Source organism: Chionomys nivalis, chromosome 19, assembly GCF_950005125.1.
Source record: "Chionomys nivalis chromosome 19, mChiNiv1.1, whole genome shotgun sequence".
Classification (NCBI taxonomy): Eukaryota; Metazoa; Chordata; class Mammalia; order Rodentia; family Cricetidae; genus Chionomys; species Chionomys nivalis.
The window spans coordinates 15,447,458-15,469,429 of record NC_080104.1 but is presented as its reverse complement, the minus strand read 5'-3'; the positions used below and the strand labels follow the sequence as shown (position 1 = coordinate 15,469,429).

The 21,972-nt window shown below is 37.1% G+C and overlaps 1 protein-coding gene across 3 annotated transcripts in view; it reads right to left on the bottom strand.

Annotated features, from left to right (window-relative positions):
* Nucleotides 1-949: 949 nt before the first annotated feature.
* The window catches only part of Cd2ap (CD2 associated protein), an 85,396-nt gene continuing 64,373 nt past the window's right edge, over nt 950-21,972 (bottom strand). For all 3 annotated transcript variants that reach the window (XM_057794778.1, XM_057794780.1, XM_057794779.1), the window contains exons 14-18: nt 16,774-16,886; nt 16,009-16,110; nt 10,498-10,673; nt 6,084-6,147; nt 950-4,412 (exon numbers count right to left, since the gene is read on the bottom strand). In XM_057794778.1, coding sequence (XP_057650761.1) covers nt 4,371-4,412; nt 6,084-6,147; nt 10,498-10,673; nt 16,009-16,110; nt 16,774-16,886 — 497 coding nt within the window. In that variant the 3' untranslated portion in view covers nt 950-4,370. The remainder of the gene's footprint in view (nt 4,413-6,083; nt 6,148-10,497; nt 10,674-16,008; nt 16,111-16,773; nt 16,887-21,972) is intronic.

The following is a 21,972-nucleotide window of genomic DNA, read 5'->3' as shown; positions in this document are numbered from 1 at the left end:
GCCTAAAGAATGACTGTTGTTGAGTGGCAATCCTAGCTCCTCCCACAACTCCGTGCTCTACTGAACTTCCTTCTTTCAGAAGGGCTCGCACACTTACAGCCTTTACTTCCAGTCTGAAAAATCCCAGACTGAGACCAACCAGAACAATTTAAGTATTCTCTGAAGGGGCAGCTATCTTCAAACCTGTCCCAAAAATGGAGTAGCCAACACCCCCACACACACCAAGAAAGGAATGCTCTATTCAAAACCAGAGGAAGAAGTCTTTCAAACTCACCTCATCTGCATCACACTGACACTGTAAATGCTTCTGAAGAATAAGATGGCAATTTCCATTTTTTTTTTTTCAATCTAGTTCTGGACCAAGGGCTCTACAAGGTGCTTCACAGAACCTCAAATTCTGCCCCCATCCTATGAGGTAGAAACTATCTAAGCAGTTTCAAATGAAAGAGATACTAAGAATAGTTCTGTAAAATCCAGCCAGTCAGAACTTGCAATGCTATAAAACTTGGGCGTTTTTTTTTTAACCTTTTTTTGAAAATTCAAAGCAATACAAATAACTCTCATCATCCTTAAAAACACAGCATATAATAAACAACATGGTAGTTTGAATAAGAATGGCCCCCACAGGCTCACATTAGAATGTGTGGTCCCCAGCTACTAGACTGTTGTGCAAAGGACTGGGGGATGTGGCCTTGTTGGAAGATGGTGTCACTGTGGATGGGCTTGGCAGGTTCCCAGTGTGTGCCTCTCTCAGCCTCCTGCTGTGGGTCAGGACGTGAGGAGCTCAGCTGTTTCTATGCCTTGCCTTTGCTTTGTCATCCATCATGGACTCTACTCTCTGAAACCATGAGCCAAAAGCTGTCAATTATAAGTAGCCTTGGTCATGGTTAACTAAGGTAAACAACAACCAATAAAGACTGACACAAGTAGCAATACAATTCTTTTTTATTATTAATTTTGTTTTAGGGAAAAACATGCTTTCATTTCCTTCTTTTAACAGCACCTGTAAAAAAATGAATATACTATTCTGAGAATATATATATATATATATATATATATGGATTTTGGAATGTTAGATTGTCTAAACATCAACTGCATCACATTAATAGCTACTGAAGGCAAGGTAGGCTACACAATTAATTTTAAAAATATTCATAGCAGCAACTTTTGAAAGATGATTTTATTAAAGTCATTGCACATGGTCATTTTATTGCTACAGCACAAGGCCATTCAACTGTAACACTTCTCAATTCTGATTGTAAAGATTGTCTCATTCTGTTCATACATTTCAAGTTTAAACGTAAGCATAAACATTCATCAAAAAATCCAGAGTACTTGGAGCGTTTTCCTCTATGTGATCACTGTAAGGGAGTGTTAAACCAGGCCCATTCTCTCTGCACCTTCCAGCTTCCCAGTGAAATCTTGCACAGCTCAATGGAGCTGACAGCTTTATAGTAAGAAATAAGCTTAGTGGTCACAAGCACACCAAAATAACATTGAAATCCCATTAGAAATGAGCTTAGTGGTCACAAGCACACCAAAATAACATTGAAATCCCATTAGAAATGTAGTAGTATTGTTTCAAAGAACAGAAATCTGATTTTCATTAGTAATTTGGCAATGATAGATTTAATGTTGTCTTTTATACATGTGGGAGGATTTACCTCAAAATCGAAGTTATAATTAATATCATTTTGTGATATTAACTTTAGGAATAGTAAAAGTTCCCATATCAAGGGCAAATACTGGCGAATTATTATTTTAAGGAAATCATTTTTTTCCCTTTAGTAAGTTCAAGCTTGCTTGTTTTTTTCCTGAATTCTATCGCTCACGTCAGAAAACCAGACATACAGAAAAAAGGAGAACAAAGCCAGTACGACTTCTCCGTTCTGACTGAGAGGACGATAGTGTGCGCTGCGCACTCATGGCCGTTCTGACTATACAGGCGAGTGCAGAGCACACACTATCACCATCACTGCCGCCACAGGAAGATTGTTTCCTTTCTAACGGACACTGGGTCTCTACACTGTCCAGGCTGGCCTTAAACTCAGTCCGTTCCTTCCTCAGTCTACAACCTACAAGCATGCAGTCACCATACATGACTCCAATAAATTTTAGTAGCTCACAAGTATTAAAATATATGTGTTGCCAGGGCCAAGATCACCAAGCAGATAAATGATACATAATAGTTCAGAAAGGAACCAAACTGCGCGAATTTAATATACAATAAGGGATTGTGCTTTTATTTCTCTTACTCATGCTTATATCACATAAATTCAGTTTTCTGTTATCTGTTTTTCTATAAGAATTATTTTCCCAATTTTTTACATTTTAATTAGCATCTATGAGCTACATGTTTGTCCAGAAAGCGTACACTAGTCACTCGCCTACTGTTGAATATTTACGTTATTTTTGTATTAAAATAACCTTCAATGGGAAAATAACAAAGCTTGAACTGCTGGAACCTTTTCCATCCAGCATTCTGGGGGAAGACAAAGCTCCAGTGCGGAAAGCAGGGGGTGATTTCTAAGATAGGATCATTTACTTTTATCTGAAAACTGTCATTAAGAGCTAGTTTATTAACAAAAAGCAAATTGATTCATTTGACTAATCACTTAAAGATAAAATGGAATAATTTTGTCCATCAATAACCCCTCATTAGATGAGCTTAGACTTGAAATGTTAAAATAGCTAGGCACAGTGGTATGGCTGTCATCCTAGCACGTGGGGGGCAGAAGCAGAGGGATCAGAAATTTAAAATCATCTTTGCTACATAACAAGGTTGACTCCAGCCCAAGCAATATAAGACCCTTTTTCAAACAACCAAAAAAGCTAAAATGCACACTTGATGTAAAATTAATGCTGTCCCCAGAAGTTAATCAAGTGTAATTTTGTGTTGGCAATTCTATTTTCTACTTCAGTTCTTTTTATTTGAAGTAACACAAGACATTTCACTTAAAAAGATTTTTCCATTTTAAGATTAAAATGTAAAGAAAAAGTATTTTTTAAGAAGCATGATACCTTCAATCTGATCTTCATTTCATTTAATAAAGTAAACTTTAAAATATAACTTGATTTTCAACAAATAAAACCATTTCCTCATTGTTTTTAAGACACGTTGACCCACAGGGCTGAGCCATACCACCCTGAATGTGGCTGATCTAAGATGTTCCACTATTGATTTGTGATGCTAAAAAATGATTAAGCATTCATTCTGAAATGATCTCCAACATGGTCAATTATATTTGATTTTCATAACCCATAATGTTACTATTTGTGAAATACTAACACTCTTTTAACATTTACATAAGTAACAACCCAAAATATTTCTAGGAGTTATTGTGTTCTATTTTGAGAAATTATGTCTGTAAAACCTGAGTTTACATTATAGCTTTCCCAATATGAACCTTCATTCTAAAATTTTGAAAAGATCTGGGTTTAGAGGCCTTGTGAAAACTAAGGGAAGGCTACAAAGAGCTAATTACAAGATAATGAAATGAGTAATATTTAGAACTGTAGAATGAGCACAAGAATACAGCAATAAGGCTGGTGTCTACATTATTTAATATGTGCTGCAGTGTCTAGGCACAAGTAAGAATTAGCATGACATTTTTAGATTCCTTAGGCCACATGAATTGAGAATAAAGTTCGTATTTTCCCAAAGATTAATCCAGTATATTTTAACTAACTTCCTTTAATGAACCCTATAGTGTGAGCATTAGAAAACACCCTGCAAGTTTAATTTACTTTTATTATTTCATTATTGATTCATTATGCATGGGTGAGGAACCTCGTAATTAGGAACTCCTATTTTACCACCCAATGTACAAACAGCACTGCAGACACAGGCACAACAGTGTAATCCTAGGTAAGAAGCTAAAAGTGTGTGTGTGTGTGTGTGTGTGTAGTGCAAGTATACAAGTTTATGTCCTTATGTATTACAGAAAAGCAGTGATTCTAGTTACTATAAAGCTAACCCGTCCATCTCAAATAGTTTATCTTACAGCTTATTTGTAAAGATAGTACGATATTTATAGTATAGAACTCTTTAAAAATAATACAAGTTTCAATAAAAAAAACTATTGTGAATTTTCATTCCTTTTTATACAGATTCAGTAGTATTTTCAAGCAAACAACATAAATGTTTGCTATCCCAGCACAGTAGGAAATAAGGCCTCCTTTTTCATATTGGCAAAACAAAATATATATATAAAAAAATTGTCACACTCCCTAACTTTCCAGTAATATCACAGTTCATGTCCTCTCATTTCTTCGTCGCAACACCACATCTGCTGTCTTAACAAGTCGGTTAAGTTCATAGTGTTGCTCCTAAATCACTGGAGCATTAAAGACACTGGGTCCATACCACCTCAAGAAGACAGAAGAACTTTCTTCAGCCTTGCAATTTCCACCTAAAAACAAAACATAAATTGTACAACATAAAATACCTTTAGCAAGGTTTAAGTAAGATTATCTGTACTACATGACCACACTTTCCAACCTCTGAATTCTGATGTCAATATCAAAATCTAATTCTCCAGAGTGCAAAAAATAATACTGTTGAATAAGAGTGTCAGTAGAAAATAGAGCAGTGCAAGTACCTAAATGGTCAGAAATAAGAAAAAGTAGTGTATTTCTTTTAGCTAGAACAACAATGCTAAATGATACAAGCATTTGAAATAGGTATTGGAAAAAAACCTGACACACGTGTACACCCCTCACACATGAACACAAGGAAAAATCTCTTGAAAGGAAAGAGGGAAAAAAAAGAATGTATGGCCACTGGATCTAGAAAACCTTTTATAGGTGATAATGGAAAAAATGTGACACACTACAGAAGCTGAAGAAGAGACTTAGAACTGCCATCAGCAAGCATAACCTAAAATGCACAGGGTTGAGGCTGGATGTGGTGGCCCATGTTTGTATTCTCAGGAGGCCGGAGCAGGAATATTGTAGTAGGTTTAAGGCCAGTCTGTCTCAAGAAATCAAACAAACAAACAAGAGACCGATTTCAAGGTAAAGAATCTGAGATGAAAAATGCAGGACATTTTTAGGGAACAGAGTGAGATCTATGTCTGTCTTGTGGCAAACGAACCCGAAATAAAAAGTGAAAAGAACTACAGCAGACCAAGAAAGGCTTTGTCTTTAGATAAAGGAGCACAGGAGGAATGAGTATTTTCATACAAAGAAACAGGGTGCCAAAAGGAATCAATGGAGTTGTGGTAACTGATAAGGGACCTTCAGGACAACATACACTGATCCCAGAGAGCTATGGGGGATAAGGACTCCCACGGGGCAAAGGATGAAGGCCATGACTCTAGCTGCATCCCACTGCTATACCATGACCCAGTTTCACCTGTATAGTAGGGTTAATAATCCTCATTGCTCCTTGCAATATCTAAGCACACTGGATATGGAGCTGAGAAGTAGCCCTTGGGTAAGTCAGGAAGTTGAGAAAACACACTTTCTGATCCTCTGACAGACAAGGAAGGTAAGCAATGAAGCAAGGTAGGAGGGTGACGGTGGTAGTGACCAAGGAATAGAAGGCTCAGAGAGGCAGAACACAGTGGAGAGAAAAACAGGAGAAAAGTTAAAATTAGGAAATAGTGTAACTTCCAGCTATCCCCAGAAAACAAAATAATGTAACCTCTCCAGTGGCAAATGGAAGTGAGTGACACAACCTGTTTTTCCCTCAAGGTGAGGTGGTGGAGGGGGGAAAGGGAGGCAGGCAGACAGAGAGACCAAAGAAAACAACAGCATTTATTTACTCAGACCCCTCAGATACCAGGTGCCTCCCACACTGTCCTGAGTTAGTACTCAGATAAATTACTGAGCTGGGACTACAGCTCAGCACCTGAACCTTTCCTTAGCAAGCACAAAGCCCCATGTGTGATTCTCAGAACAGTAAGAAAAACAATTTTTTTAACTGCATGAATAAAACAATGTTACCAAGTCCACAAGAAATGTAGGAGATTTAAGAAAGCTCATTTGAGGCAGGCAAGCACAATCTGTAGCAGAGCCAACCACACTGTGAAGAGAGGGAACACAAAACCTCACACTTTCTAGAATTGGAGATGCATTACCTCTAGGTTACTCCGCATGGCCTTCTCTTCTTCCAATTCTCTGCGTAGCTTTTCCAGTTCTTTCCTAAAGGCAAAGTTTACTGTTCATAACTGGAGCTGTAACTTACACACACACACACACACACACACACACAGAGACAGACAGACAGACAGACAGAGAGAACAATGACCGTGTTCATTTGAAAATTTTCAAATTCTTTAGTTTGAGTATTCAATGTAAGATTAAAAATGGTGCTTTCTACTCTTCCAGAGAATCTGAGTTGAGTTTCAGCACTTATATGAGGGGCCCTACGACCACTCCTAACTTTAGCTCCAACAGAATCTGATATCATCCTCTGGACTTTGTAGGAATCACAACCACGTGCAGAAACATACATTATAATAAAAGTAAATGTCTTTGGTGTTATTTTATACCTCCCCATATAAATAATACTAAAGACCATTTGAAAAAGTCATATAAAGTTACTACTGTAGAGGTTTCTAGGTGTGTGAAGGTGGGGTAGGGCAAGAGCTAAAATGGGAAGATGGGACTGGAAAAATAGCTAAGCGGTTAAAGGTACTTGCTGCATTTACAGAAGACCTGGGTTGGTTTCCAGCACCCACACGGGCATGGCAGAAACCAGAGGCCTCAAACCAGAACTCACTGCAATGAACATTTGCAAGTAAACATGTATGGACTAAAGGGTATACTTTGTACCTCACTGCATCACACTAAAGCTTCCATGATAAGATTTTGCTTTTCGTTTCTTTTTTTAAATTTTATTTTTTCTTGGGGGTGGTTTACAAGGGTAGAGGGCAGATGTAAAAGGATGGGGAGATGAGTGGGACTAAGATGCATGATGCGAAATCCACAAAGAATAAAAAGTTAAATTAGAAAAAAAAATCACTAAAAGAGTGACAATATATCTGAAATAAAGAAATTAAGCTAGGCAATGGTGATACACATCTTTAATCCCAGCACTTGGAAGGCAAAGGCAGGCAGATCTCTGAGTTTGAGAATACCCTGCATCCCGGTCTACAGAGCAAGTTCTAGGACAGCTAAGGCTACACAGAAAGAACTGTCTTGAAAACGAACAAAATAAATGAACAAATAAATTCAAAACAGCTAAGGACAAATACAGAAATAATACCTGGCTTTTAAAAGCAGTTCTCCATAATCGCCTATTATACATTTTATAGGCTGGACACTCCAGCACTCAAAACAAATACCAAAGTGACAACTGAACTTCAAGTTCCTCTCTGTTGCTTTCAACTAAATATTACAGTAAATTCCCCAAGCTAAAATATTCCAGCCAATAATCTATATTTTTAAAATCATGTTGTTACTTTTTCAATTCCTTCTAATCTACATTTTCTATACAGTATTTCTGTAAGTATTTTGGATCATGTCTACACAGTAATTCTGTATGTATTTATTTTGTGTTGTGTTTTTTTTTCCAGAAACTGTTTTGAAATATATACAAGCTGTTAAATTTTACTTTTATTTTTCTCAGTAACAATACAGCCTCACCAAGGAAGAAGTTCAGGAGCTACTGGCAATTGATGGCTGCTGAAAGAACAATCAGTTCTCTTCAAGATTTTGGCCCAATGGCTTGTCTATGCTCCAGTGGATGACCCTTGACCCTTGTGTACTAATTGGACCCAATGAGTTACTAAAAATGAGTAAATAAAAGGGCATGTGGTTGAGAAAAGAATGATGTAGTTGAGAAAAGGATGATGACTTAGAAAGGGGTAATAAGAGCAGAGGTAGACATCATCAAAGTAGTTACATGCACATACACACACACTCATGTATCAAAAATACATATAAAATAAAGGAGTGTTCAAGTCCCAGATCCCACATGGTGGCTCATAACCATCTATAATGACAGACGTTGCATGTTCACGGACTCTCATTCTCTCTTCCTCTCTGTGGTAGCCTGAAATTATTTAGGGCCCATAAACTCATAGGGAGTGGCACTATTAGGAGGTGTGGCCTTGTTGGAGGAGGCTGAATGATGTGTGCTTTTAAGCCAGACCTTGAAACTGGAGAGCACACCTTTAATCTGGGCCACATCATCTTCTGTTGGAAGCCTGTTAGATCTTCTGCCTACATGCCACCATACTCTCCTCTGAACTGTAAGCAAGCCCCCCGAGTTAAATGTTTTCTTTATAGAGTTGTAGTGTCTCCTCACAGCAACAGAAACCTAACTAGCACCTCCTCCCCCTCCCCACAGAAAGCAGAAGACGACACTGTGGAGTCAGTTCTTTCCTTCCATTATGTAGGTCTTGGACACCAAACTCCAGTCATTTGGAGCCATCTCACTGGCCCCAAATATATCCTAAAACAGTATTTTTTTCTTGGTTCCATATTTTTTTAACTTTATATACAAGGAGTAACACTGTATGTATATTTCTGATTTGTTCCCACCTTTCATTTTACAAACTGACTGATACTGATTCACGTAGCCACAATCATTCATCATTACTTACACACTGTACATTTCTTAATTAGTATACCAATAAGTATTGTTTATTCCTTCTCTTGTTGTGGCTCTATGATTTTAGATTTAATAAAACAACAACAAGAAAAATCCCTGCGGCCGGGCGGTGGTGGCGCACGCCTTTAATCCCAGCACTTGGGAGGCAGAGACAGGCGGATCTCTGTGAGTTCGAGACCAGCCTGGTCTACAAGAGCTAGTTCCAGGACAGGCTCCAAAACCACAGAGAAACCCTGTCTCAAAAAAAAAAAAAAAAAGAAAAAAAAAAAAGAAAAATCCCTGCCATGGACCTTTATCTTTCCAGAGAAATTTGAGATGCTTAAATGATCTTTGGAAAGATTTTTAAAATATCTAATTGTACATAATAAATCAAAACTATTGTACTCGTTCTACAGATAATTTAAGAGAGCATACAGGCAATTTATGTATGCCAAGTGCTACTTCATTAAAATCCTAAACTTGGGCTAGTTATGGGGGCGTATACCTGTAATTCCAGCACTTGGGACAATGAGACAAAAAGATTAAGAGCTAAAGTGATTATAAATTTGAGAGCACAAGGCCAGATGGAGCTACATGATACACTGTCTCAAATCAGTACACCTGGTACTCAATGTGTAAAACAACAAAATTTGCAAGTCAGGAGAATTTTATAACTGGAGGGAGGTATTCATTTACGGGGGAATGAGCATACAGCTTCTACCATGTGTAGTGCAGAATTTATGAAATCCTTTCCAAAACAGATCAATGTACTCAAGAAAAACCTGGCATATCAAATGACTAATTCTATAATCACAATATATTCAGTAAATAATATATTTCAGTAGTTATCTTAAATAAAATTTTTGCCCCCATCTGTTATTTTTTAATTTACTTTTGCTATTTGATGTAGAGTCCCTCTACACAGCCCTGGGCTAACCTGGAACTCACTGTGTCAATTAAGGTGGCCTTGAACTAAAAGATTTTTCCCTACATCTGCCTCCAGAGTGCTGGGATTGAAGGCACTCATCACTATACCAGGCTCTACTTTATTTTGCTAATACCACCTTTCATAAAGAATTCTATGTGTTGTGCAAATTAAAAGAGAAATGATAAAATCAGACTCAGGGTCTAAGCATAAATTGTATATCCTAGTCTAGGAAATCTTTTGGGGAAAAAAGGTAGACGATGAGATGGGATGAGCACGCTCATCCTCTTTTTAATTAGATTAGCTGACTTTCATCGGATTTATTTATGGGGTTTGCAAGACTATAACTAAATATCAATAGGTGAAAAGATGTGCAAACCAATAAAGAAACATGGTTTTGAGTGTGGGCTGTCACTGAAGAATAGGTAAATAGGCTTACTTCTATATGCTGATTTCTTCATTAAAACGGGGAGGAGTCTACAACAGGGCATCTTTTGAACTTTTAGAACATTAGGCATGTATACTATATACCATATCAAAAACTTTCAGGGCTGTGGTAGAAGAGGGCATTAGCACAACACTATGAGCTTGATCCATAACACTAACAGACAACAACGAATACTTTCAGAGTTAACAGAAGGGCTTTAGCGATCTCTTGTGAGTTGGCACCCATTCATTTTGTAACCACCTAATGTAAGCCTAGCAGAAATAGGGGTCAAAGTCCTCTAAGAGATAAGTATGAGATCTGGATCCTACCAAAAATGGCAATGCAGGTTTCTCAGGATTTTCAAGACTGACATCTGTGCCTGGCTAGCTCCTGGCTAAACACAAAGGTACATAAAGACCTTCTAGAACTGAACCACTGGAACAAGTTTTCCAATCAAGGTTTTTGCTGAGAATGCTGTAACAAAAATGTCTTTGGAAACATGTGCACTTGTTTAACTTAGGAGATTAGACCTTCCAATAACACCTAAAAGAAGTCTTTGAACATGTTAGGGGGGTGGCTTAGGAGAAAATAAGTGTTACTTACCCATGATCCTTTTTCAGTGCCTCTACAATACACAGTAATTCAAGAATCTGGGCTCTAAGGTCATCCAGGGAACTTTTTTTCCCATCATCTGTTTCTGCTTTAGCTTTGAGTTCTAATGGAGTTAGGAAAGCAGATGTATTTACTTTAGAAGCACTTGAAGGTGTAGAAAGAGATGGCTGAAAAACATAAAAATTTTCTCATTATGCTTCTGTTTATATTTAATATAATATTTAAATTGAGAAGATTATGTTTTGTTCTGGTTTTCATTTTTAATACAGGTCCACATGTAGTCCAGGCTGGCTTGTAGCTCCAGATCCTCATATATTAAACTTCTAATCTTCCTGCCCCACCTCCTAGGTATTGAGACTACAGTTTATACATTATTGGGGATTAAACCCAGGGCATGCTAGACAAGCACTCTGAGCTACATCCCCAGGTCACAATACTTTTACAAAAAGAATACAAACAATTAATGAAGTATATATTAAGCAGTCCTAATCTGAAAATCCCTAACCTTAAAAACTCTACACCAGACTTTGCTTCAAACTGCAGGCATGTTTAAATATAGGTAAGGAATTACATGAGACAAATAAATTTTATGTTTACTCGTGAATCCCAGCCCCAAAATACGTTTAAATATATATCTAAAATTTTCCAAATTTCTGACTTCAAGCATTTTAGAAAAAAGATTTTCAACTATGGTTCAGGGTAAATGGGACTCACTGCACTGGATGTGGGACTGCTTACAGCATGACTATGAATTCCAACCAGAACTTCAGATTAGGGCATCACTCAAACCTCACTAGACAAGCTTCTTATTGTAAATGGCAATTAAGGCAGAGACCCATATACAGACAATGTGCAGAGAGTAAGAGAAGTTGGAGTACTCAGTGCTACATGGGATGTCTATGTCACACCCCTCCCCTCATGGTCCAGGGACCTAAGCTGAAAAGGATGCAGAAAGATAATAGGAGGCAGGGGTGGTGGATGACTTCAAAGACAGGAAGAATTTTCAGGACCCAACAGGGCAGGTGCACATACAAACTCATATAGACTGGAGAGTATGCACAGGACCTGTACAAGCTCAGGCCAGACAAAATCCCAGCTCAGGGCAGATGGGGCATATAGTCCACCCTGGCAAAGATGCTGTATGCAATTAACAGCTGCTAGGATACACTCCAGGGCAAGTCCCATGCTCAGGTGTAGTTGGACAACAAAAACTAGATTCTTGTTTTCTTGTGGGTTGCAATGATTTTGTTATGACAGAAAAAATGTGAAGTTTGGTAGGAAGGGAGGTGGGTGTGTGCGTGTCTGGAAGAGTTGGAGGAAAAACAAGAATATGATCAAAATGTACTGTCTGAATTCCCAAAGAATAAAAAAAATTTTAAAAAGGTAAATTTTACAAAATTAAATTCCAAAAGCAGTTGGTATATTCATTGTGGGGAGCAGAGGGGTGTGTGAATAATCAATAAAAAAATGATCTGAAATCTAGTGATTTTATTTGTTTAAGGAAGGAGATAACCACTGGCTTATCTAATGGATTGTTTGCCTAGTGCGGCATCTACAAGTAAAACTGTATCACATTAAGGTGCTGTTTCCATCTTATTGTTATAAATATCCAAAGCCTCACTTAAAAGTAATTATGAAGAATTTAGTTCAGTCCACATGATTTCACTAAAATCGGTATTTTTAGAAAACTTTTAAGAGACTTTTTCTGCTGATAAGATAGAGAATCAGATTAAATATATTTAATTAATTCAAGAAGTGGCCAAATATTTTAGAATGAAAATAAGAACTAACTGATGGAGGAAGGTCATTGGCTAATAAACTGCTTTGGCCTATTTGATAGGCCAGCCTTTAGTGTGGTGGAGTAAACAGAACAGAATGCTGGGAGGAAGAGGAAGTGAGCTCAGATGCAGGGCAGCTCCTCCCAGAGCCAGAAGCGATGAAGCAAGCCGCCAGGTCAGACATGCTGAATCTTTCCTGGTAAGACTGATGCTACACAGATTATTAGAGATGGGTTGATCGGGATATGAGAACTAGCCAGTAAGGGCTAGAGCTAATGGGCCAAGCAGTGCTTAAAAGAATACCGTTTGTGTGTCGTTATTTTGGGGCATAAGCTAGCCAGGCAGCCATGACCAGCTGTGGAAGTGGCCCGCAGCACCCCACTACAGAATGGCGCCCAGACATGGGGCACTGAATCTACTGAAAGCCTGAGAAAGCTTGGGAAAGAATAGAGTAAAGCATGTTTTCTTGGTAGCAGCAATTCTTGGGTCTGCTCTGCTTGCTAGAGGCATGCAAGCGCTCTCATCTAAGAGAGGCTTCCTGACTCAGCTTTAGCTGCAAAACCTGCAGCTCATTAAGAGGTCCTGCCATGAACACTTGAACGGTGTTGATGAAAAGCCGACTGCATGATTGTTTGTTTTCGGCCGTAGCAGGAAAAAAGGTTGTGCTGTTTTAAAATGCTGGCATTCTGGTCCGTCCTGCCAGGGCAAACTCTGACTCTGAGGCAGGAGGTCAGCTCTGTTGAGAGCATTTGAGTGTTGTAGCTTGTTTGCTGGCAAGGACCTTGAAACGCCACAGAGTTGTGGTGATAAACATGGCTACAGCCGGTACCTCCGCCATGAGGCTGGAAAGCTAAGGAATGGGCTGGATCTAGCTGGCAAAGCCACGGCTTTAAACCTACCATATTGCTCAGTAATTTAAAGGCTGGTGTGGTCAGAAAAAGAGAGAGATACAGTAAAGAGAGATTCAAAGACAAAGAAAACCTTTAAATGATTTACGGTGTACTTAAAAATATATGCAGACTAAATGTTAGTTCTTAAAAAAAATAAGGAAGAAAGAAAGTAGTTGGGTGTGGTAGTCCACACCTTTAATCCCAACACTTGGGAGGCAGAGGGAGATTGACCTCTGTGACTTCAAGGTGTGGTAGCACACGCTTTTAATCCCAATGCCTGGGAGGCAGAGGCAGAAGGATCTCTGAGAGTTCAAGGACAGTCTGGTCTACAGAGTTATTCCAAGACAAATATATACAGAGAATATAAAACAAAAGTAAAATAAACAAAACAGAGTTAAAATAAAGCTGCACAAAGATGGAAAATACACAGAGAATCTTGATACTGTATGCTATTATGCTCTCTTTGAATTGTTTGAATGCTGAGGAAGGAGCAACAGATGCTAAAAGATATTTGTTTATAAATGCTGCTGAACTAATCCAAGATATATATTTTCAAAATACCTTGACTTCAGAATTTGGATCTAAGGATATGATACTTTGGAAAAGAGTTTCTTCTTTTGTTTTCACAGAGAATGAGACTCTATGGATTGCTTCTTCGATCCCAATATGGTATGATAGACCACGTCCTCCTGAAGGGTTGCTGTGAACACCTTCAAAAAATTGCTTCGCTCAACTGCCAACTGAGATGAACCTAGCAGACAAGTTATCCCATAAAAGACCTGAATAACAGCGTCCCCAATCAGCAGGAAGCAGTTTGGAGAGAAAAAACTGCGCCCATGTTCCCATATAATGTTTATAAATGTTCTTTTACATTTAAAGGGGGAGATGATATAGATGTGAATAATTTGCATTGATATGAATCTTGGTTTACTGATATTAATTTAAGGTCAATTTTATTATATGTATATGTATTCCTGATATTGATTAAGGTTTTGTGATTGTGTAGTTCACTTAAAAATGTAATGTATATAGGTTGTTAATAGATAATCATAATAGTCAAGTTTGTAGTCATGTTAGATTTTCTAGTTGTGCATGCATATATTTCAGATAGGCATTCATCATATCTTTCAAAGGCTAGAGAATATGGCATTTTAAATGTTTTAATAACTTAGGGTTTTTCATGACAATGAGACACTCTGCTCCTGGCAGCACCAATCTACTTCAAGAAGAAGATGGGCATCGAAGAGGCACCTTATGGAGTTTGATAGCCATTTGGGCAAGAAACTGCTCTTGCCTGTACTGTTGCATAAACTGGACACAGAGAACCCACAGAGAGAGGACTACTGAACTTGCCTAAAGGTGAGATGACCTTTTGGGGTTCCTGATTCATGAAGGAGTCTGACAGACATTCTGCAGGACGCAGCAGATAGTGACTGAACTGACTTTGAAATTTCCTGCTTCATGGAAATGTCTCTGGATACTATGGGCCTGTAGGCCGAAGATAGATGCCCCAATGGTACAGAGAAACTTTGGGTGACTGTCAAGGCAGCGAGATGTCTCTGTCATTTCTAGAGTTTGAAAGTTGCTTATTTCTTGTTTGCTTGGGTAATATTGTATCTTTCTCGAGTCTTTGATGGAGTTGAAGAATAGTTAGTTGTAGTTATAGTTTTCCTTTGTTATGATAAAGATAAAATAGATGTAAATATTGTAACTGTAATTCTTACTTGATAACTGTTTTGTTATATGTAATTTTGCTATGTTAAAGTGAAAGCCTTTCCTTTTTGTTTAAACAGAAAAAGGGGAAATGATGAAGGAAGGTCATTGGCTAATAAAGAAACTGCTTTGGCCTATTTGATAGGCCAGCCTTTAGGTGGGTGGAGTAAACAGAACAGAATGCTGGGAGGAAGAGGAAGTGAGCTCAGATGCAGGGCAGCTCCTCTCAGAGCCAGAAGCGATGAAGCAAGCCGCCAGGTCAGACATGCTGAATCTTTCCTGGTAAGACTGATGCTACACAGATTATTAGAGATGGGTTGATCGGGATATGAGAACTAGCCAGTAAGGGCTAGAGCTGATGGGCCAAGCAGTGCTTAAAAGAATACCGTTTGTGTGTCGTTATTTTGGGGCATAAGCTAGCCAGGCAGCCATGAACCAGGCTGTGGGAAGTGGCCCGCAGCTCCCCACTACAACTAACCTTACTTATATATGTAATTTATAACAAAACTATCTTCAATAAAAATAATTAATTTTAGAAAAGAAACATCACCATGAAATAAGATGGATCCTTCTGCCACTCATCCCAGCACATGCAGAATGCTTAAGAGAATGCCAAGAACCAAACTAAAGAATGAATAAACAAATCATGATTTCCAACCTGCTAACCCTCAAACGTAATTAGACTGAAATTTTCTGGGAGTTGAGCACAATCCTACATGCCTATGGAGGTGGAGGCAGGAGGATCAACAGAAGTTTGAGGGAGCCTGGTAAACATATGAAGAGACAGACCCAGTCAGGGCCACATAGAAACCCTATCTCAAAACAAAAAAAAAGGCCCCACCCTCAAATTATTTTAGGTAAACTAATTCCAGAGTGTATATTCAGTAAGAAAAATGAAACAATGTACAGACCTACGTCTTGGAAATACAAAACACAGAGTACATTCTTTAAGTGCTTCTATTATGAAAAGAGCTGATGTGACTGAAGCTTAATAATTGAGAATTACTTTATTTTTTGGCAGAAGACAGAAAATAATGTTTCTAAAAGGACGCCTTAAATTTCCTGATTGATGACTATAACACATCTTAAAAATTAAGAACCCTAGGCCACAGTGAGTCTACCTTTGAAGAGAAGCTTGTATCCCTTTTAAGCTCCAACGGCTTTAGGTTGCCACTATCTTCTTCTTTTGGTAACTTCAATGTTTTTTCTGGGCTTTGAGTTGGCTACAGGTTTAACATAAAAAGAAAAAATCAAGACACAAATTTTATAAAAGGGAAATTTTAAGAAGCACGTGCACAATATAGCCAACACCCCCACCACTTAGCTACTGCTGTTCCCACTGTTCACTGCTGGACAAGATGTCACATAACTTCAGACTGAGTAATATTTTTCATATCTGAAGGGCAAACCAGCTTTCCTCACAGAAACAGAGCTTTTCCCACCGAGGTAATTTTAAAGTTACACTGTGCTGATGAACTAGTACTGGAACGCTGAAGTAGATCTGCCTTCCAAACAACAAACAGAAAGCAGTTGTAAAGAGAAGGCATCCCAAGAGGTGGGCGAGTACCCCATTCCCCGGAGTCTGGATCTGCTGCTCACTTTTCCTCACTGCCCTTCCTGTGCTGACTGAACAAAGTCCCTGCTCCCCACTGGCCCTGTGCTCTGACTGTGGTCTTAAGACAACTCTATTTTCTGACTCTGAAATCTTCCATGCAAGACTCTATTATTAAACTGATCATATCTCTTTTCCTCTATTTTCTTAAAGAATCACAAAGCTGTCTTTCATCTTTTAAAATTGGATGTGGCTATAAATCCACTCGTTCTCATCTTAAAGGGGACTCAGCACTTTCTTCTGTCTACATTTTCCTAAAGTAAGGGAAACTCACAGAATGTCCACCATTGAAGCGGCCAGGCAACCTTCTTCCAGGCATCTTGGGTCTATTTGCAGTGAGATGTAACAAGTTCTCTGAGGAAGCTATATCATCAAAATTTACAGTATCTAAAATAAAAATAAGTATTACCAACTAAGAGAGTTACTCCTTCTAAAAAGCAAAGAATAATATTTCTGGTTTTTTACACTGAAAAAGAGGCACCACTAAGTCAAAAAACTCACAAATTGAACAGTGCTTTATATATGCATTTGGAAAACAACACCCATGCTCTTAAAAAAAAAAAAAAAAAAGTCAAGATCCTTTAAACCATGTTAAGACCTGTTTCCAGCTCAACAACGTTCCTACAGGAAGAATTCTGTACCACGAACTGCAGTAGAATAAAAGCTATGATTTGAAATTCTCACATTTTTAAAAACCTATTTAAATTCTCAATTAATTACACCTTAGAGAAATTTTACATGTCCAATATTTTAAACTTTACACTATGGACTAATAAAAAATTTGAAGGACTATACTGTATCTGACACCCTACTGCTTTCTATTATTCTCAGTATAAAGTGAACTTATGATTTAATTACATGAATATATACGGATGTTACAGTCAGGACTCAACCTATGAAATAAGAATCATAAGCTAGTTTTACATTTAAGGCAAGTAAGATAACAAGCGCAAGTGCTTCATAGATCACTAACATGTTTCTCTGCCATCAAAGGCTAGCTGCCCTTTGACCAAGTAATTTGTGTTGAAGGGCGTATAAGATATATATGGTAATTCATACCCTTTAAACAATGGTTTGTAAAGCAGCTAGAAAATCTTAAACAAGTTGTGATTCCTCTGAAGCTCAGATGTCTATACACAGCACTGAATCTTTTATAAATTCCTGATACTGCCCTGATTGGTCTAACTTCCTGTAGCTCAGATAAGAAACTAGGAATACTACCCACAGTCAAAATATCCCAATCTTCCAGAAGATTCCTTTTCCTTATTACAATTTGTCTGAGAGTTGTAAAACTTATCAGACACTTACATGTCCAAATAAAATGATTTGCTGTTTCTTTATAAAAGACCTAAACGTACTCATTATGGTCAACCTCTTAAGTTTAATTCATCAAACTTTATATTCAAAGTAATCTACAGAATATTCATTTAAGAGATGGAAAACACAAGGTAAAAAGTCACCACTTTGGAAATGTTCACAGTATAACTACTTTACTATTAAGTTTTTAATAGATTACTTTGTGTGTTCTACCTGGGACAAATACATCAAAACAGATGCTATGGTCTTTTGATAATTTTAATTATAAAATATAGCAAACCATAGAAAGAGATAAACAACATTAGTGGAAATGAATTACATAAACTAGAAGGTCTGGTTTAAATGTTGCATATATCTCATTCTGTTTATAAATATATTAAGAAAAATAATTGGAATAAAAATATGTTAAACTGATAAATGTGCATTGGTGACCTATGGGAAAACTCTGAAAAGTAAAACCCTAATATTTTGACCAAAGAAATAATTTTCAAATGCATATTTAAGCAACTTGCAGGGAAAAAAGAGAAACAAAATAGAAAAATATGGAAGAAATTAAAATAAAATGAAACAGAAAGGGTAGATTGTTTTAAAATGTAAGTTTATAAAGAACAGTATACTATATAAAATGCCTTCGTATGTCCAATTTAGAGCTAAAACACCAAGACAACTTTACCATTCTAAAACTCTCTCAGGTTCTCCATTTATGATATCAAATAAAAGACAATAGTGCACATTTTGGATTTATGACATACCTGAGCCTTTGTAAGTGATGCAAGATTAATTAACAATAGATTGACACTGTGACAATGGCATAAAGGCATCAACTCTAACAAGCATATCTGTTACTCGGACAGAAACTTACACTTCTGTATGTTCTAAGGAAGACAAGGACAGGCTTTTAAGAGCCAAGTGATACAACAATTGTAGGAGAAAATCTGATTTGTGTGGTTGTCAATTTTTTGGAGATATATTACCAAAGAGTATTTTAAATTATAAGCAAGAAAGGTTTTTAAAAATGAACTTCAATTTATTTTAAAATGGAAAACCAAAAGGGTTAGAATAGACAAACAAACACGTACACTTTTAGCAGAGTTACAATGAAAAAGATTGTGTGCACCACCTACTTCTATTGAATATACTACTTTGATTTCTTTTATAAATTGTTATCTTACCAAAATGGAGAAGGGTAGGATAATTTCCTGACACGTAAGAAGGGAGGAAACATGGCAAACAGGCTAGGAAACAAAATCTGGAAAGAAAAGTCAAGGATAGGAATGTCTAGAAAAAAGACTAAACCAAAAAAATTATTTTACAAAGCAGGAAAAAAAGGAACAGTTGTAGATGAATAGAAGCACATCAATGTCTAGCGACCAAGGTTATCTGAACTTATACAAAATGTGTACTTATTTTAGATTTATTCCTTTAATTTCAATATACATTAAGATTTCTAAGCCACATTATATTACAATACCAACACAGTTTCTAAAAGGACAGCTCATTACTGTAAAAGGCCAAGGGTGCAAACCAAAGTTCTAACATCTCCTAAGATAGTTGTAACTAAACTAACACCATCTTCCAGTCAAGGTCTAGTGTTTGCTGCATCACAGTAATTAAGGTGATTTTAATTTTATGACATTTTAAAATTTAAAAAAAGTCCCAAACAGCAAACAGTATCTTTAAATTCTTCACTATAAATGTAATTCAATGCAATCTGTGACAACTCTCATTTTAGAGAGACAGAGAGAGACAGAGACACTAAGGAAGGTCTTAATGCTAGCTTTTGCTTCTTAAACATTAGTATTTTAGAAATATGACTGTTAACTGATAAATAATTGGTAATAAAATGAGATTTTCCTTAAAACTAATTTTTGATGAAGCATTTGAAAAAAGAACAAAATTAAAGCACAGTTACTAACAGCTCTAACATCTGTAGTGCTCATTCATATATATATGAATGATATGACCATACTGGTAAGAGAACTGAAATTATTTCATACCATGAAAATAAAACTAAAAAACAAATATTCTAGGAATGACTTTCTCTTATTTTTAAAGAGCATATATATATATATATATATATATACATATACACACATCAATGTTTATATTATGAAAATATTTAAATTATGAAAATGAGGTAAAAAAATCATGTTCTTCATAGATCAAAGCAGAAAAAGAATAAGATGGATTTAAAAACATGGAGGGGCTAAAGAAACAAAACATTCACAGTATCCTCCACATTCGTTGTCCAGGAAGACAGAGGATAAAGAGGCTCATTTGATCACAAGTTAAGCAAGAAAAATGATCCAGGGGATAAACCTGCTTATTAAAGAAAAAACACAGTTTTAATGCCAAAGTCGGCATGGTTTCAACTACAGTAGTTCATGTCAAATTATTTAAATGATAACGGACCTCTCAGTAAGGTTTTGTGTATGTTTAATATTCTCTTTTTTGAAAAGAGAGATATTTTATATGACTGTGGCTGTGTTGGTTATGTGCACATGAATACAGTGCTGAGGGAGGCCAGAAGAGGATTTCCTATCCCCAGGGTCTAGAATTTCAGGGAGTTGTGAGCTGTCTGATGTAGATGCTGGGAACTGAACTCAGGTCTTCCGCAAGAGCAATTCTCTCTCTTAACTACTGAACCATCATCTCTTCATCCCCTAACTTTACATTTCCTGAGACTTAAAAACCAGGCTCTAGCCGGGCGGTGGTGGCGCACGCCTTTAATCCCAGCACTTGGAAGGCAGAGGCAGGCGGATCTCTGGGAGTTCGAGGCCTGCCTGGTCTATAAGGGCTTTCTGGGACGGGCACCAAAGTTACAGAGAAACCCTGTTTCGAAAAACCAAAAGAAAAAAAAAAAAACAGGCTCTAGCCTAATGCCAAGCCCCAAGTTGTACTCAACCCAAAACTCACAAGAGAGGTAGAACATTTATATATTATAAGAACAGATTTAACAATCCCCAAATTGAAAACGCTCAAAAAAACAAAAATCAAGCCTTTGAGTGGCAAACTTGATTCTATCAGTAGAAAATTTCACAGTTGGCCTCAAGGTACAGGCAGAAATCAGTCAAAACAAATGTACACTAAAAAAATTATCAAATTACCTTAAGAAAATACATTTAAAATTATACACAGAGTATATGAAACTAATTTTGTTTGAAATAATGTTTATAAGAAGCCATTTGCTGCCAGCCATGACACCTTTATCCTAGCAAAGAACATGTGTCTAGCATACTTCTAAGGATGTAACAACTGCTCCTTAAAGAATTTGTACTTAATTGCCAAAATTTGTAACTACTGAAGATAGAGCATAAGTGTGGAACACCAAAGTTTGCCAAATTAAGTAAAAAGAGTCAAAGACAGTTGCTAATTTCCTGACTTGTGACCATTTTAGCATCTCTATACTCTTTACTTACTAAAGAAAGAAAATAGAAAACCAAAAATTTAACTTTTTACACTCTATTCCACAAGATCTATTATATGAAGAGTAAACAACCACCACTGATATAAGACAAACATGTAGATTTTACTTTCCAACCAGGAGTTTAAAATTCTTACATGAACTGTTTATCTGTAAACATTAAAATAAAAAAAAAAAAAACTCTTAATAGATGTACATAGAGAAAAAAGACAGTGAAAACTTGAAGGCTTGGAGAGATGGCTCAGCATTAAGAGCTATACTGTCTTTAACACATGTCTTTAACCCCAGCACTCTAGACCAAAGGCAGGTGGACCTCTGTGAGGTCGAGGCCAGCCTGGTCTACATAGCAAGTTACAAGACAGTCAGGGCTACATAGAAAGACCCTGTCTCAATCAACAAAGTAAGAGTGTGCGCTGCTCTTGGAGAAGACCACAGTTTCATTCCCAGTACCCAGAGGAGGCAGCTCACACACTACCCCACAACTTCAGCTCCACGGGGCTCTGATTTGTCTCACTTCCATGGGAACCTGAACTCACATACACATGCACACACAAACACACATATGTATGAAATTTAAAAAAAAAAAAAACAAGTCTTTTTTTAAAAGCTGAAGCTTATTTTATCTAAAGTGTTTTGAAACTTCTACCTTAAAATCAAATACAACACATAGTCAAGAGTCACACAAAGAAACATGAAAAGAAAATTCCACTCCTAAAAACAGACATCAAATTT